Source organism: Magnolia sinica, chromosome 12 (genome assembly GCF_029962835.1).
Source record: "Magnolia sinica isolate HGM2019 chromosome 12, MsV1, whole genome shotgun sequence".
NCBI classification, from domain to species: domain Eukaryota; kingdom Viridiplantae; phylum Streptophyta; class Magnoliopsida; order Magnoliales; family Magnoliaceae; genus Magnolia; species Magnolia sinica.
In genome coordinates, this window is record NC_080584.1 from 20,484,177 (window position 1) to 20,499,632 (window position 15,456).

The 15,456-nt window shown below is 38.8% G+C and overlaps 1 protein-coding gene across 1 annotated transcript; it reads right to left on the reverse strand.

Moving 5' to 3' along the window:
- Window positions 1-1,951: 1,951 nt before the first annotated feature.
- Window positions 1,952-13,210, reverse strand: LOC131221079 (alpha-terpineol synthase, chloroplastic-like). Its single transcript, XM_058216189.1, has 7 exons — window positions 12,891-13,210; window positions 12,552-12,813; window positions 11,849-12,221; window positions 4,640-4,858; window positions 4,400-4,538; window positions 4,051-4,299; window positions 1,952-2,409 (listed from the first exon to the last, which is right to left on the reverse strand). Exons 1-7 carry the CDS (start codon window positions 13,113-13,115, stop codon window positions 2,110-2,112), a joined length of 1,767 nt encoding a protein of 588 aa, XP_058072172.1. The 5' UTR covers window positions 13,116-13,210; the 3' UTR covers window positions 1,952-2,109.
- Between the last annotated feature and the right edge of the window lie 2,246 nt (window positions 13,211-15,456).

A 15,456-nucleotide genomic window follows, 5' to 3' on the forward strand; every position in this document is an offset into this window, starting at 1 on the left:
TATGGACGAGGAAATTTGCATGATCGAGAAGAACTCTACTTGGGAGTTAGTTGATTATCCAAGCGGCAAAGATGTTGTTGGAGTAAAATGGGTTTAGTCTAAACTCAATTCAGATGGCTCAATCCAAAAATATAAGGCAAGGCTCGTTGCAAAAGGTTTTACACAACAACCAGGCATCGATTATATTGAAACCTTTGCACTAGTTGCTCGATTGGAGACTATACGAACCCTCATTGCACTTGCAGCTCAAAGGAAGTGGTCCATTTTTCAGCTTGATATTAAATCAGCCTTCTTGAATGGTGTCCTCGATGAAGAAATTTATGTTGCTCAACCACAAGGATTTGTAGTGGAGGGCAAAGAAGATAAAGTCTATCGATTGAAGAAAGCGATGTATGGACTAAAGTAAGCATCGCGTGGTTGGTATAGCCAAATCGATGGTTATTTTGCCAAGAATAAGTTTCATCAGAGCAAGTGTGAGCCTACCTTATATGTCAAGAATGAAGGTACATCTATTCTCATCGTATCATTGTATGTTGATGATTTGATACTCATGGGAAATGATCATAGTATGCTCCATCAGTTCAAACTCGATATGATGAAGACATATAAGATGAATGATCTTGGCATGATGCATTATTTTTTGGGAATAGAAGTTTCTCAAGACGAAAATGGAATCTTCATTTCTCAAAAAAGGTATGCTGAATCTATTCTTGCAAAATTCAACATGGAAGGATGCAACCCAGTTACTACTCCTGTTGTAGTAAATGAGAAGCTGATAAAAGATGATGGTTCAAAAAAAGTGGATGAATCATTATACAGAAGTATCATTGGAAGCCTGTTGTATCTCACTACTACAAGGCCTGATATTATGTTTGCTGCGAGTTTATTCTCGAGATTCATGAATTGTCCAAAGTAAACTCACTTAGGAGTTGCAAAGAGGGTGTTACGATACATCCAAGGATCGTTGGATTATGGAATCATGTATACTCCTATTCCAAACTCAAAATTGGTAGGATATACAGATAGTGATTGGGCAGGATCCATAGATGATATGAAAAGCACATCAGCATACACTTTCTCTCTTGGATCCGGGATAATTTCTTGGGTGTCAAATAAACAGAGTATCGTTGCTCAATCTACAGCAGAAGCAGAGTATGTGGCGGCATCTCTTGCAGTTTCTCAAGCAATATGGTTACGAAGAATTCTTAAAGATATTGGCGAAAAGAAAAATGAAGGAACTACTATATATTGCGACAACATGTCAACCATTTCAATTGCAAAAAATCTAGTATATCATAACAAGACAAAGCATATTGTGATCAAGCATCACTTCATCTGCGAAGTTATTGAGAGTGGCGAGATTGAGTTGAAGTATTGCAAGACGAAAGAACAAATGGCTGACATGTTCACCAAGGCTATCCCGAAAGAAAGTTTTTGTCATCTTCGAGAGATGTTGGGAGTAATTCAGAAAGTGCATTAAGGGGGAGTGTTGAATTAATGCACTTTTGTGAAAAGGTTCATGTCTCTTTGCTGAAGAGTCACATGTCCCTTAGTTGAAAAGGTTCATGCATGTCTCTTTGTTGAAGAATCACATGTCCCTTAGTTGAAAAGGTTCATGTCTCTTTGTTGAAGAGTCATGTCCCTTAGTTTTTTTTTTTTTTTTTTTTTTTTTAATGCTATAAATATGTGTATGGATTTCATTTTCATAAATGAAGAAGTACTACAACGAAAGTCAGCATTCTCCAATTCCCTTCTAAGTTATTTTTCTTTTTTCTAAGAAAAAAGGCTACAATATCCTACAATAATAAGACTAATATGTGACATTCCACGTTTAAACACCAGCATCATTATAAATCACTAATATATGAAATTCCACGTTCAAATACCAGAAACATTACAAATCAATATGCAATCCAACACAAATACAATTTTATTTATTTATTTATTTATTTTTTAATGCCACAACCACACACTCACCCACCCCACATGGGCACTCAATCCCACGATCTTAGTATTGAAAGGACCCAAAGACATACAAGTTGGTAGAAATGAATATTTTTACACACATATAATAGTTACTAATCTCAATTCAACATTAATTTAGAGGGATTAGTTCTTCATTAATGGAATAGGTTCTACCAGAAGTGACAAGATACGGTCCTTGCTCTCTCGATCTGGAACACCAAACCCATCTCCATGTAGGTACACACATTGCGACATCCGTGCAAGATCCACAGCAGCACTCTTAAATGGCTGAGGCAATGGAGAAAGTTTGACGTCCTTGTTCATCTTTTTCCATATGTCACTAATCAGAACTCTTATGTGTTCCCGTGCAACAACCTCTGAAGCACCATTTTCATGCATGTAACATTGGATAGATTTGGGCACATCTCCTCTCTCTAGCTCATCCTGTGTTGAGAAAAAAATATACATAAGGACATAAATGGTTGAAGAAGACATGATCATGCATGTTCAAGCAAATGAATGTGTAGGGTTTAAGAGTTCTATAAAGTGGGCTTAATAAATCAATGGTCTAGATCTACCTAAGGGTTACATATTGTGATCAAGCATATCGGTATGACACTAGAATTGTGATCAATCTCAAAAATATATAAGAGGTAGTTCGCTTGGGCTATGATACATGCGTAGTATTTTTATGGACTTGGAAGCTTTAAAACGTATGAAGCCTTGGATGAAGAAGAGTTTCAATTGCTTTTGAACTCCTCCATTCTACACAACTTAAATAGGATTGGTCTCCAAACCTGTACACATCTGAAGCTATCTCTCCCATCATGTTGCTTCTCTTAGGATGTAAGGTAGGGAAGATGCTGGCAATGCCATTCAACATGGCTTCCCAATTAAGTTTTTTTTTTTTAAGGAAAAAAATGTTTTTATTTCACAAAAAAGGGGGAGATTTACAGAGCCTTCCGATGGGCATCACAAAAAGGACGATGCCTCACCTATCGTATAGGGAGCATGAACTAAATCCCTCTCAAGTATCTTAATCCTACTTTATCCAAAAACAGAAGGCCTATAGCAATATCAGGGAGATCGGTCTCGGCGAAAAAAGTGGAATTTTCTTGAGAGGCACTACCTCTCCTAGCCAGGTGGTCGGCTACCACATTAGCCTCCCTTGGAGTGTGAGCAAAGGAAATGTCTAACCTGCCTCGCCAAGCCCTGACCCTCGCGCACCAATAACGCAAGGACCATGTTGGATTAGAGTTGGCTGATAGGATCTATATAGTGGATTTGGAGTCGCTCGCCACCTCGACTTTAGAAAAACCCAACTCAGCACATCTCATTAGACCCTCCCAGATGGCACACAACTCAGCTCAAGAGCTGGAGCCATTGTCATAACTAGACGAGAAGGAAAAAAATAAACATTCCTTCCCAATCTCTACCAAGGCCACCTCTGCCCGATGGCCGTGGGTTACCCAGGGCTGACCCGTCGATGTTGATCTTGATCCAGCCTCTTATGGGTCTTAGCCATTTAACCACACAAGGGGAGGAATCTTGGAAGAAGGAGTGGCAATTCACAACTGCATGAGGAGCGAGCTTGAGGGAGCTTTGAAGGGGAGAGATGGGCCGATCATCTCAATCCAGCGATGAACCCAAGAAATAACCAAATTTGAAGAGAAGACGGTGTTATCGAATTTTGTCCTAATCCTTTCTAGGCAAATCTCCCAGAAAATGAATAGAGAAAGGAGGACACAAAAGGGAAAAAGTCGATCAAGCAAGGAGGTGGGGGCCCACCACACGTTAGCTCTTCCCAATTAAGTATGATTTCAATTCAATTATTTAATCACCATATGCAATGCGTAGTTTGATCCTCTTCAATTCCACAATATCCAGTTTACATATGGCATAATATTTGTTGACCATTTACATTAGATGGATAGGAACATCTATAAGTGAAAAAAAATTAAGCCATGGACTTTACATTGAGTGTTCTAGAAGAATTACTCTACCACAATCAATAAATTATAGGGTAAATTAAAAGGGAAAAAAAAAACAAACAAACAAGTTCTAAAGAAAGCATAACATCCATACCGTTGAAGTTCCCAAATCATCACTAAGTCGAAGAATCATCGATGACCAACGCAGGATATTTGGATATCTCCCTATGCACTCTAATTCCTCCTTTGTTATCGTTGGTTTCGTAGAGACATAAACATGAACTAAAATGACTGGCCCTGATATTGAAACCCATGCATTGTTGAGATATTCATCAAGGGTCGGTGTATATCCACTATAGTACCATTTTGCTTCCACCAAGTATGATTTACATAAATCGGCCCACTACATTAAACGAAAATTATCTATATTATTAGAAAACTTATTAATAGTACAAAGTAGATATTAATGATTTATACAAAACCATAGAAAAAATAAACCATACCGATTTCTGCAAGTATGGAATGACATCCCAACCGTGTTCTTTTAGTACGTCATAAGCAATTTCATTCACAGAGTTGTAGAGGGCTAAAAAACATATCTTCATGTATTCTGGGAGCCCTTCTATGGCATTAATGTCCCACCTAAACAACAAAAAACATTCAAAGTCGGGTCAGATTTCACCTACACATGTTTACACAAAGACACTCAAATAAACAGAGAATGCTCCCTTTGTTTTACCTACCTGTCAACGGCCTCTGTAAATAGCTCCAGTTCATCTAGTGAACCATAGACATCATAAACATCATCAATAGTTGTTATAAATTGATTAACCTTTGTAAGAACTTCCCTGCATTGTTCAAACTGAGGATAAAAAATGTATCCAATAGTCCATACGAAGCACTCAACCAAACGGTCTCTAGCAAAACCCAACTTCGGTCCCAACCCTAGATCCTTCCACCACCTAAATTTTAATAGAAGAAGAATGTAAGTCTTTGATCTATCAAATATTCATATAAATACATTCTTCTTTTTTTTACAATATATGCTCATATATAAATGAAGCCATATGTCAGCTTACCGTAAGTGGGAGTGTCATGCCCCACAATTTAGATATAAAGTGTATACCCTTAGACCCGAGTTATTGATGCAGAGAAGGATGTTTGAGGTTGATCACCATCTTCCTCAAGGATAACTACTTCCAATCCACCAAGCTTATCTAGACTCCTCATGGAGACTTCTCGAATCCACGAGGAAAAAGCAAGAATATAGAAATAATATTCATGAAAATTCGTAAATTGATTGATGATTAAAATAAACAAGGCTACAACCCTTTAAATAGGGATACCAAGCCTTGGAAGAAGTTTCAAAATTAAACTACAACTAAAACTCCCTAAAATTCATAATTTACTATAAATAGTAAATTTACTATTTATAGTAAGTTTCCTATGTGGCTTAGCCACGTTATTCTCCTACTTTTTTAAAACACTTTCATGTTGGACACAACTCCTAAAGCTCAAAGGATGAAGAGTTACAATCAAACAAAAACTTACTATAAATATTAAAAACAAAAATAAAATGAATTTTCAACCATCGATCTGATGGAATCTCATAAATTTCAAATGGGTAACCTGGAAGTACTAGGTTAGTTGACTAAAGTAGCTTCTCCTACCCCAAAATCATATATGGTACGTTGAGTAACTCATTCCGATTTGTGAGATACGCCTATTGTAAGGTTCTAATGGTCTGGATCACCACCGCCTCTAATCAAGCCTTCTCTGGTTCATCTTGGACATGAAAGTGTCTGCAACCTGCTCTACATCGGTCCCCTCCATTTCAAAAGAACTCATCCTCGAGTTCTCATCCTACTTCAGTTCATGATACTCGATTAGGTGCGCCTCGTAACATTACCTGGATAAAATGTTATGGCCAATTTACGGTTCACCTTCTTTTGGTCCAACCATGCTAGGAGTGTATCGGTGACACGTCCCACATCAGACCCCTTCACTTGAAAAAAACTCATCCTTGAGTTATTCAATGGACTTTGCTCATAGTACTCAAATAATTTCTCGCGCCAATGTTTATCAGCCTCTTCCTTATACTTTACATTAGGCTATTGAGCTGAAAGAATACATGTACCCATACTCTCATTGACTTGACTCTTGCTCTCCTTGACTTGACTAGTATGGATCAATTCCTTCACTTGTGCTTGCAAGATTTGACATTCTTTCTTACTCATCCGACAGTGGGGGCGGTTAGAAAAGCTAGTCCAAAGGATAATTAGGCCTATGTGATGTTGGATGTCTCTCATGGGGGACAATCCATCAAGTAAATCTTCAGGCCAGACTTCTTTAAATTTGTTCAGGAATGGCCTTAAACTTGCAGGAATGTCTAAGGGCTTTAATTGCTCACCCTTTACCACCATGACATACACCTCATCGGTTTACTTGGATTCCTCCACGAAATCTTGAATGGTCAAGAGAGAGCTCAACTCCGCTTTAGAAGCTTCAAGGTATTTCTCTGGTGCCATAAGTGCAAGGACTATCTTTTGACTGTCTTTAACGAAGACGTAAAAATTGTCTCTTCCTCGGTGGGTTGCATCACAGTCTGATTGCCATGGTCGACCTAGTAACATATGGCATGCTTCCATGTTGACCATGTCACAACATATCTGATCCTTATAAGTTTTACCAATTGAAAACAATACAATGCCTTGTTCAGTTACCTTAGTCTCGTTCACCATTTTAATCCAGCCAATTAAGTAAGGGGAATGATGTTTTATCGTAGGTAGCTGTAACTTGTCCACCATCATTTTCGAGACGATGTTCTCACTACCACCACTGTCTATGACCACATCACCGACCTTGCCGTTGATGGTGCACCGTGTACAGAATATATTGTATTGGTGTAGATGTAACTCCTTCTATAGAGTTTACAGTAATCGCTTCATAACCAAAGATTCGTCACGATCCTCGGTCGTCCATTCTTTACCACCATTTCATTCCTCAGTGGTTTGTTTATCTTAATCAAAACCAAGGTCTTTTTCTATTCCTCAGTGGTTTTTTTATCTTAATCAAAACTAAGGTCTTCTTCTACGGCATCTCCTTCAGTGCCCCCTTTATTAATGGTCAAGTAGAGCTAACTGTCGAGTCGAGTTGGACTGAGTTAGGGTTAACCTAACTCAATCTAGTTTAGGCCTGACCTAAACTTGATCGGTACCGAGTCTAGCATGCCTAAACCAATCTGAATTAGGTTCTGGCCTTAAATAATCCGAACTGAGTCCGACCCGGTAAAAAGTATGACTTGGATCGAGTTGGCACCGATTTGGATTGAGAGATGATGGAGGGATGGAGTGGAGGACGGTGGTGAGATGGTGATGGTGGTGGGTGGTTGTCGGGCAGCTGTCGGGCTTGGAAGATGAGGAGGATGAGGGAGGAAGAGAGTGTTTGGGATCGGGTCGGGTGCGGTGTATCAGGTTAGAGATACTTAAAAATTAGGATATATATATATATATATATAACTGAATCTGAGTTGAGTCAGTTTTAGATCGAGTCGAGTCTAACCGGATTGAGTTTAGGGTCGAGTCGAGTCGAGTTACTTGGTAACTCGAACTTGACTCGATTCGAGTTCGGATTGGGTGAAGCCTACTCAGTTCAGACTGACTCACCCATTCAGTTCAGGTCGAGTCGGACAAGTCGAGTTAGGTGAGTCGAGTCAGTTCATGCCCAGCTCTATGGTCAAGTGGGTTGTGGGGCATTAAGGGCAAGTGTTTGATAAGTGACCCGGTTGGTCACAACGATAACAATTGTTCGGCCTTGGTCGACCGTAAGGATTTAGAATTCTACTCGTGCTCGCTATTGTTAGTGTTACATGTTAAGGCCTATATGGGCCACTCCCACTAGTTGCAGAAGGTTGATGATGTCATCCTACTCTTTCTTTTCCTCATGTCAGTACTGAATCCTACGTGGGACTCGTCAAGGGGGGTTGAGTTGAAGGGTAAGGCTGAATACGGAGTCTTGCAAGCCATATTTCTGCCCTACCTGCCAACTAAACAGCTTCATCTATGGTCTCAAATGGGTGCATCTGAACTCAGGCATGAATCATCGATTGTAATCTACTTATGAATCGTGCTACCTTCTGCGATTTGGTTTCTAATAGGTCATTCTGCATTGCCAACTACTGAAATTCTTCAGTATAATATGTGATGATTCGATTCCCCAGTCGACAATTTTGATATTGCTGGAACAATACCTGCTTATAATCACTAGGGAGGAATTGTGATAGAAGAAGGCATCTCATCTATGACAATGATGAGATTAGCGCCTTGTTCTGTTAGGCACGTGAGAGTTGTAATTGCTCCCACCATGTAGAAGCACCGGATTTTAATTTGAATGCTATTAATTTCACCTTTTTATGTTCCGGCACGTCCATGTAATCAAAATACCATTCTACTTCGTCTAGCCAGTCTAGGAAATCTTCTATATGTAATAAGCCATTAAAACTATGAAGTTCAGCCTTACCTCAATAATCTCTTTTAACACGATCTAAACAATCGCCTCCATGAATTGGTCATTGGGCAAAGCATCACTACTAAAAAACAAAGTAAAGGCTTCATAGGGCTTTAATCTGTAGCTAAAAAGAGGTAGCTGATTTTAGAAACTAGAGTCATACATAGAGTTTGACAGTCCACTAAAGGGGCTTCATAGGGCCTGTCATAATGTGTTTATTTTATCTAATCCGTCCATCCATTTTTACAGCTCATTTTAGGGCATAAACCTAAAAAAGAGGTAGATCAAAGGCTCAAGTGGGCCTTGTCACTAGAGCTCGAATCATCTGGTGTAGCCCTACGATTCATCACTAGTAGTGCTCTATGGAAAACGGGGTTGTGTCGTACAGCAATTACAGGCGGTTGAGTATCGCCATGGGCTCAGGGCGGAATCAGTGCATCCACAAGACGGTTGAGGGTTTCCCGCAGCCCTTGCATGGTCAACTAACTCTCTTAGTGGAAAGCTTCTATTTTTCCTGAAAGATAATGAATCCCTGAATCACCGTCCATAGGATTTTGGTCCATACCTTCGCTGTTTGTCATCGGCATGAGGGGAATCTTCACTCTTATACCAATTGAGGCAGGGAAGGAAGTGTCAAGGTCGATCACCATCTTCCTCGAGGATAACTACTTTGAATCCACAAAGCTTCTCTAGACTCCTCACAGAGACTTCTCAAATCCATGAGGAAAAAGTAAGAACATAGAAATAATATTCATGAAAATTCATAAAGTGATTGATGATTGAAATAAACAACTCAACAACCCTTTAAATAGGGACACCAAGCCTTGGAAGAAGTTTCGAAATTAAACTACAACTAAAACTCCCTATAATTCGTAATTATAAATAGTAAATTTACTATTTATAGTAAGTGTCCTATGTGGCTTAACCACGTTATTCTCCTAATTTTTCTAAACACTTTTCATGTTGGATACAACTCCTAAAGCTCAAAGGATGAAGAGTTATAATCAAGCTAAAACTTACTATAAATAGTAAAAACAGAAATAAAATGAATTCTCAACCGTTAATCTGATGAATTCTCGCAAATTCGGCAAGGGCTGGCTAAAGTAGCTTCTCCTACCCTAAAATCTTATATGGTACTTTGAGTAACTCATTCTGGTTTGTGAGATATGCCTATTATAAGGTTCTAACGGTCTGGATCACCTTCGCCTCCAATCGGGCCTTCTCTGTCCATCTTGGACATGAAAGTGTTTGTGACCCTCTCAACATCAGTTATAGTCCATGAATCATACATCAAGTGTACATAATTCCACTTTTCATACATTTGTTTGGAGAAATAATTTATCGTATTCTAAGTTCACACTGATTTAACATTCATATATTCACATAATTGCATACTCTTCCATTACTAAATCCGTCACATTTATAATTACATAATTAAATCTAAAATTCAAATATGCCCACCCATTTCTGATGTTTTTCATCTATAAAATCAAACATCGTTCAACAATATCATGTTCATAAATAATTTCAAACCAAATCAATACATTAGTGGCTATATTAATGGAAACTAAATCTCTTATCAGTCAATCATCCAATGCTACGAGTTCATCTTCCACCAAATAAGGGATTGTCAATCAATATAATCGATTGATCAAGCTAGCTCGAAGGCCCTCAATCGATCCTCCAATCAATTGACCACAAATCAAAAAAAAAAAAAAAAAAAAAGATTTAACCTCTTAAGTCCTTGGACACTTTTTGTCACCTTCGATTGACTGAACCTACCCATCGATTAATCAATAAAGGTCAATTTTAATTCAATTAACTCCTTGGGGAGTTTTTACTATTTTTTATTAGTACCCATGATCGATCGACATCACTCAACGAAACCCTCGATCAAATGAACCTGGACTTCGATCAATTGGCTCATATTATGAATTTCTATACCTAGTCATTGGAAAAAAAAAATCAACATGTTCAATCGATTGAAAGCTAACTTCGATCGATCAACCGACCAAAGTCGGCTGCGTTCTGTTACACAATTCGGTTTTTCAAAAACTTTAGGATTTTTCCTTTCTCTTGATTTTTATGGGTTCTATCAATTTAAGGGTTAGATCCAAATCATCCACTGATTTTCCCATTAACAAAATGTGAAGAAACAATGGATCACTCAGATCCGTATTATCAAGAATCTAAAATTATCTTCTATAACCTTTTTGAAATAGAGTCCATTATCATTAACATCATGCATGGATCGCTATGGGCAATCCAATAGTCATAACACTTCTAGAATTAAGGTCATGATATGGTTTGGTCTTAAGAAATCTTCGATTTAGGTTGATTTGGAGTGACACGACTAGATTTCCGAGACCGATCTCTGCGACACTAGCTCTTGCACAAAGCCTTCTTCCTTTTTTCTTTAGACCTCTCCATAGATCAAAACAATCGAGCTACATAAATTTTAAGAAGAAGCCTTCCCTTTTTCTCTCTCTTTTGGCTTTAGGATTTTCTACGTACAAGAATTTTCTGCAGTTTTATAATTTTTTGCAAAATTTAAATAATAATAACAACAAGAATCAATCCTTCGACCTTTCCTTCCATCAAGAGTACTCTACCAATTAGGCTACAATTTTTTTTTAAATAATTAAAATATTAAATTATTTAATCTAATTATTATGGGTTTTAATGGCCCGAAAATCGAGGTGGTTATGGCTTTTTTTATATTTTTATTTTTAAGGATGTGTTGGCGGCAAACGTCTGCTGATTATGTTCTTGGTTGTTGGTGTTGGTTCTTGATGTCAGATTGAAGGATTGAAACGATCCAACAGTTAGGATTTGAAAAAAAATAAATATCCGTCAATGGCTCTGGTACGATAAAAGGAATTATATATATATATATATGAATATGAAAATCAATCTAAATTAAACTTAAATTTTAAACAGTTACAGGCATCTTACCAACCATTGCGAGGTAGTTGCGGCAAATATGTGAATGGGTTGTTAACACTTGAGAGGTTGCGTGTGACGTTGGTGTCATGTGTTTGAGGGGCTGGCTGCTTCTCATGTGATTTCTATGGTTATTGCTGGCATGTGTTGGGCTGCTGCCTTGTGTTGGCGGCCGTAGTTGCTCAGATGAAGTGAGAGGTTGTTTTGTTCTTTTACTTGATGTAATTTGCTGGAATTATACAATAGGACGGCCAATGTTTTTTTTTGTGGGGCCCATCCAAATGATTATTGTACATTCTTTTTCAAATCAACAAAAATTAAAGTGACGTGCTCCCACTTTTCTATTAAAATATAGTTAGTTTAAGAATTTTCATCAAATATCTAAGATGAAATTATAATATTCACCTAAAAGTGATGGGCTACTAATCCCAATCTCGGATGACCATCTGGCAGTAAAACTTTTGGCTAGTAATTATGAGAATTAATATATTTCCAGCCATTACCTGGACATCTTTCTTACTTGTCCTTGATATAAAGCTTGCACCATGTTGAAATCCAGCTTAGCCAGTTCAAGTAGAAGAGGATTCATATTCTCCATTCTCTCATATATGTTAATGTACCACCTAGCCTCTAACCTTAGCATCCTCCAATGCAAGGGAAGCTCCAATGCATGCTCTACTAGACTTTTAAGGTTTGAATCTGTGATCCCTTTGATATCCTTGAGATGTCCATACGTGAAAGCCTTGGCCTCATCCAGGATGGTTTCACCTTCTAAAGCAAGGAACGAAGCTTCATACAAGCTCAGCATCCCTTTCACATCATTGCAAAGGCTTACCTTGAATCTACTTGAATCATCCATGAACCTATTAAAAACACCTGAAAATTAAAAAGAAACTGTTATCATGATAAATATCGATTTACTGTTATGGTTTCATGTATTAAAATTTACCATTGATGGTTTGACAAATGAAATCGCATGATACCCATGTATATAAGGAAATTTAGAGAATAGCAAGAGATCAGATAACTGCTCACACAATCTTATGAAAGTGTTCACACAAAAATCACGACCCTCTTGCTCAATGAATTTATTTATAAAACTTGATAATAAGAAGTAGAGTCAAAGTAGAAGGAAAGAAAGTAGAGGAGAAGTAGGAGACTAGGAAGTGTCTCATGGGGAATTGAAGTCTTCCTTTATCAATATACCTTGTGAGATTTCATATCCATGTTGCCTAAGCAGCCTAAAGCATAAGGCTGTAGCATAAAGATCCCCCTCCATCAGACCTACATTGTTCTGCTCTGTCGACATCGTTGTTAGAATTTCCTTAATTTCCTTATCAAAATGATACCCCACTCCAAGGCGTTGGATGCAATCAACCAACTCAAGTTGATTCAACATCCCAACTTCTTGCAAAGTACGCCTCATTTCTTCCTTTAGCTTCTCTACTTGTTCCAAGTATGTGTAACCCTGCACATAATACCTGTGAACTCTATAAAGTGTACAAAAATCAAATGCTAACAAACATTTTTATGTATTTTAGTCACCTTATAATCACTCCTTAACGACTGCACGAAATCATCATCCCAAATGCTTGGAAGGTAATTACCCGAACGTCGAGCAGTCAATGGCTCCATGACTTGAGTAGTACTCACCCGGCATGCTAAGCTTCTACTGGCTTTGGCAGCATTTGGATATCTTAGTGGCCCAAGACCTGAGTGCAAGGGTGCGAGTGAGCAAGCTGAGCATGGGAAGAAGAGATTAAGAGCCATCTTAGTTATGCTATGATTAATGAATCTTGTTCTGTGAGATTCATCGCATTTCTACTGGTTTATATAGATACTACCCACAATATGAAACATGTGTTACGGTTACATGCTTTCCACGAATCCCCATTATAAAATAATAATAATAATAATAATAATAATAATAAATAAATAAATAAATAAGCACTTCGCAAGTCATTGCTAATCCTACGTATGCTGAGGTAATAAGGTGGGGCCCACCATTATGTTTGCGACAATTCCAATCCATCCATTAGCTTTTCCATATTAATTTAGTTCATGCACGCAAAAATGGGGCTGATTCAGAGCTCAGGTGGGCCAAATGAACAGAAAAGGTGAGGATTGGACGCCTACTATTGAAACATTTGTGGGGTCACAGATTGTTTATGACAAATCTACCATGTCCATTTGTACTTCCAGATCATTTTAGAGCATGGCCAAAAATGACGTAAATACAAAGCTTAAATAGCCCACACGATAGGAAACAGTGGGATTGAACACCCACCGCTGAAACATATTGGGGCCATTTAGGGGCCACTTTGAACTATGGATGTGGCTCATTTTTCTGTCCATGCCTTAAAATGAGCTAGAAAAATAAATGGACGGGGTGGATTTCTAACAAACATCAAGGTGGGATCCATGTATGGTCGAGGTTAGGTTCGCATGACAATCGTCAATCAATGTGCCGGTTAAGAGGAAATTCAAGTCAAGAGACTTGGTAGGGCCCACCATGATGTTTGCGATAAATCCATTCTGTCCACTAGATTTTTCATCTCATTTTTTTAGGAATGGGCCCAAAAATAAGGCTGATCCAAAGCTCAGGTGGGATAACAAACATGAAATAACGGGGATTGAATGCCCACCATTGAAACATTTGGGGGCATGGAATGTTTATAACAAATCCACCCTGTCCATCTATTTCTCCATCTCATTTTATGCCATGGACCCAAAAATGAGGCTGAAATCAATAGTTGATTTGTCACAAACATCAAGATGGGCTCCATGTGTGATCGGATTTAGGTTGGCACGTCATCGTGTATTGAGGAGGGGATTAGATTTGGGCATTAAGTCGAGTTGGACCAAGTTAGGGCTGACCCGACTCAATCCGGTTTTCAAATAGGCCTGACCTGAACTTGACTCAACTTGATACGGAGTCTAACATGCTTGAACTGATCCGAATCCAGGTCTTGCCTGGACTAATCCGGACTGAGTCTGATCCAGTCAAAAGTATTGAGTCAGTTCGAGTTGGAACCGATTCAAATCGAGAAATGAGGGAGGGAGGTAGTGGAGAGGAGAGAGGTGAGGAGGGTGGTGATGGTGGTGGGGGGCTCTCGGGCTTAAAAGAGGAGGGAGGGAGGGAGTGAAGAGGAGAAAAGGAGAGAAGGAGGGTAGTGATGGTGTTGGGTGGCAGCCGGGCTTGTAAGAAGAGTAAGGAGGGAGAGAATGGAGAGGAGAGAGAGAGAGGAGAAGGGTGGTGATGGTAGTGGGTGGTTGCCAGGCTTGTAAGAGGAGGAGGATGAGGGAGTGAGAGAGAAGATTTGGAATCGGGTTGGGGTCGGGTGCGGCGTATAGGGTTAGATATACTTAAAAACTCGGGTGCGACGTATAAGGTTAGATATACTTAAAAACTTTGGTGTGGCGTATAGTGTTAGATATACTTAAAAACTATATTTTTTTTATTATACATATACTCAAATCCGAGTCGAGTCAGTTTCGGATCAAGTCGAGTATGACCGGATCAAGTTTTGGGTCGAGTTACTAGGTAACTCGAACTCGACTTAGTTTGAATTCGGATTGGGCGAAGCCTACTCGGTTTGGACTGACTCACCCATTCGATTCAGGTCGAGTAGTCCTCCTATGCCCAACTCTAGAGGGGATATTTCCAAGTGCGACAATAGGAGGACAATTTTGTTAATATGAAACTATAAAAATCTATTCGTATATGTAACTGACAGTGGGCAATGTAATTCCTAACGGTGAAATTTACGGATGGATTCAGGGAAATAGTTGTTCATAGCCCAAAAGGCAGGCCTACATATGGAAAAATCCCTTTACAAAAGTAATTTTCAGTCGGTTTTATTGGGGGATTGCGGAAGCACACAGAGAAGAATATAGGATAGTAATCCAATAACACCAAGCAAACACAAAGAGATTACATCGATTTGACGTAGAAAAACCCTTTCAGGAAAAAGCCACAGCATAAAGCGATAGATGATCACTATGAAAGCAGAAATTATAAAGAGAGAGCTTACCCGATTCGAAAAACCTCGAATCTCACCATTGCTACACCCTTTGAAACCCTAGGACAATTTAGAAACCCATAGAATAC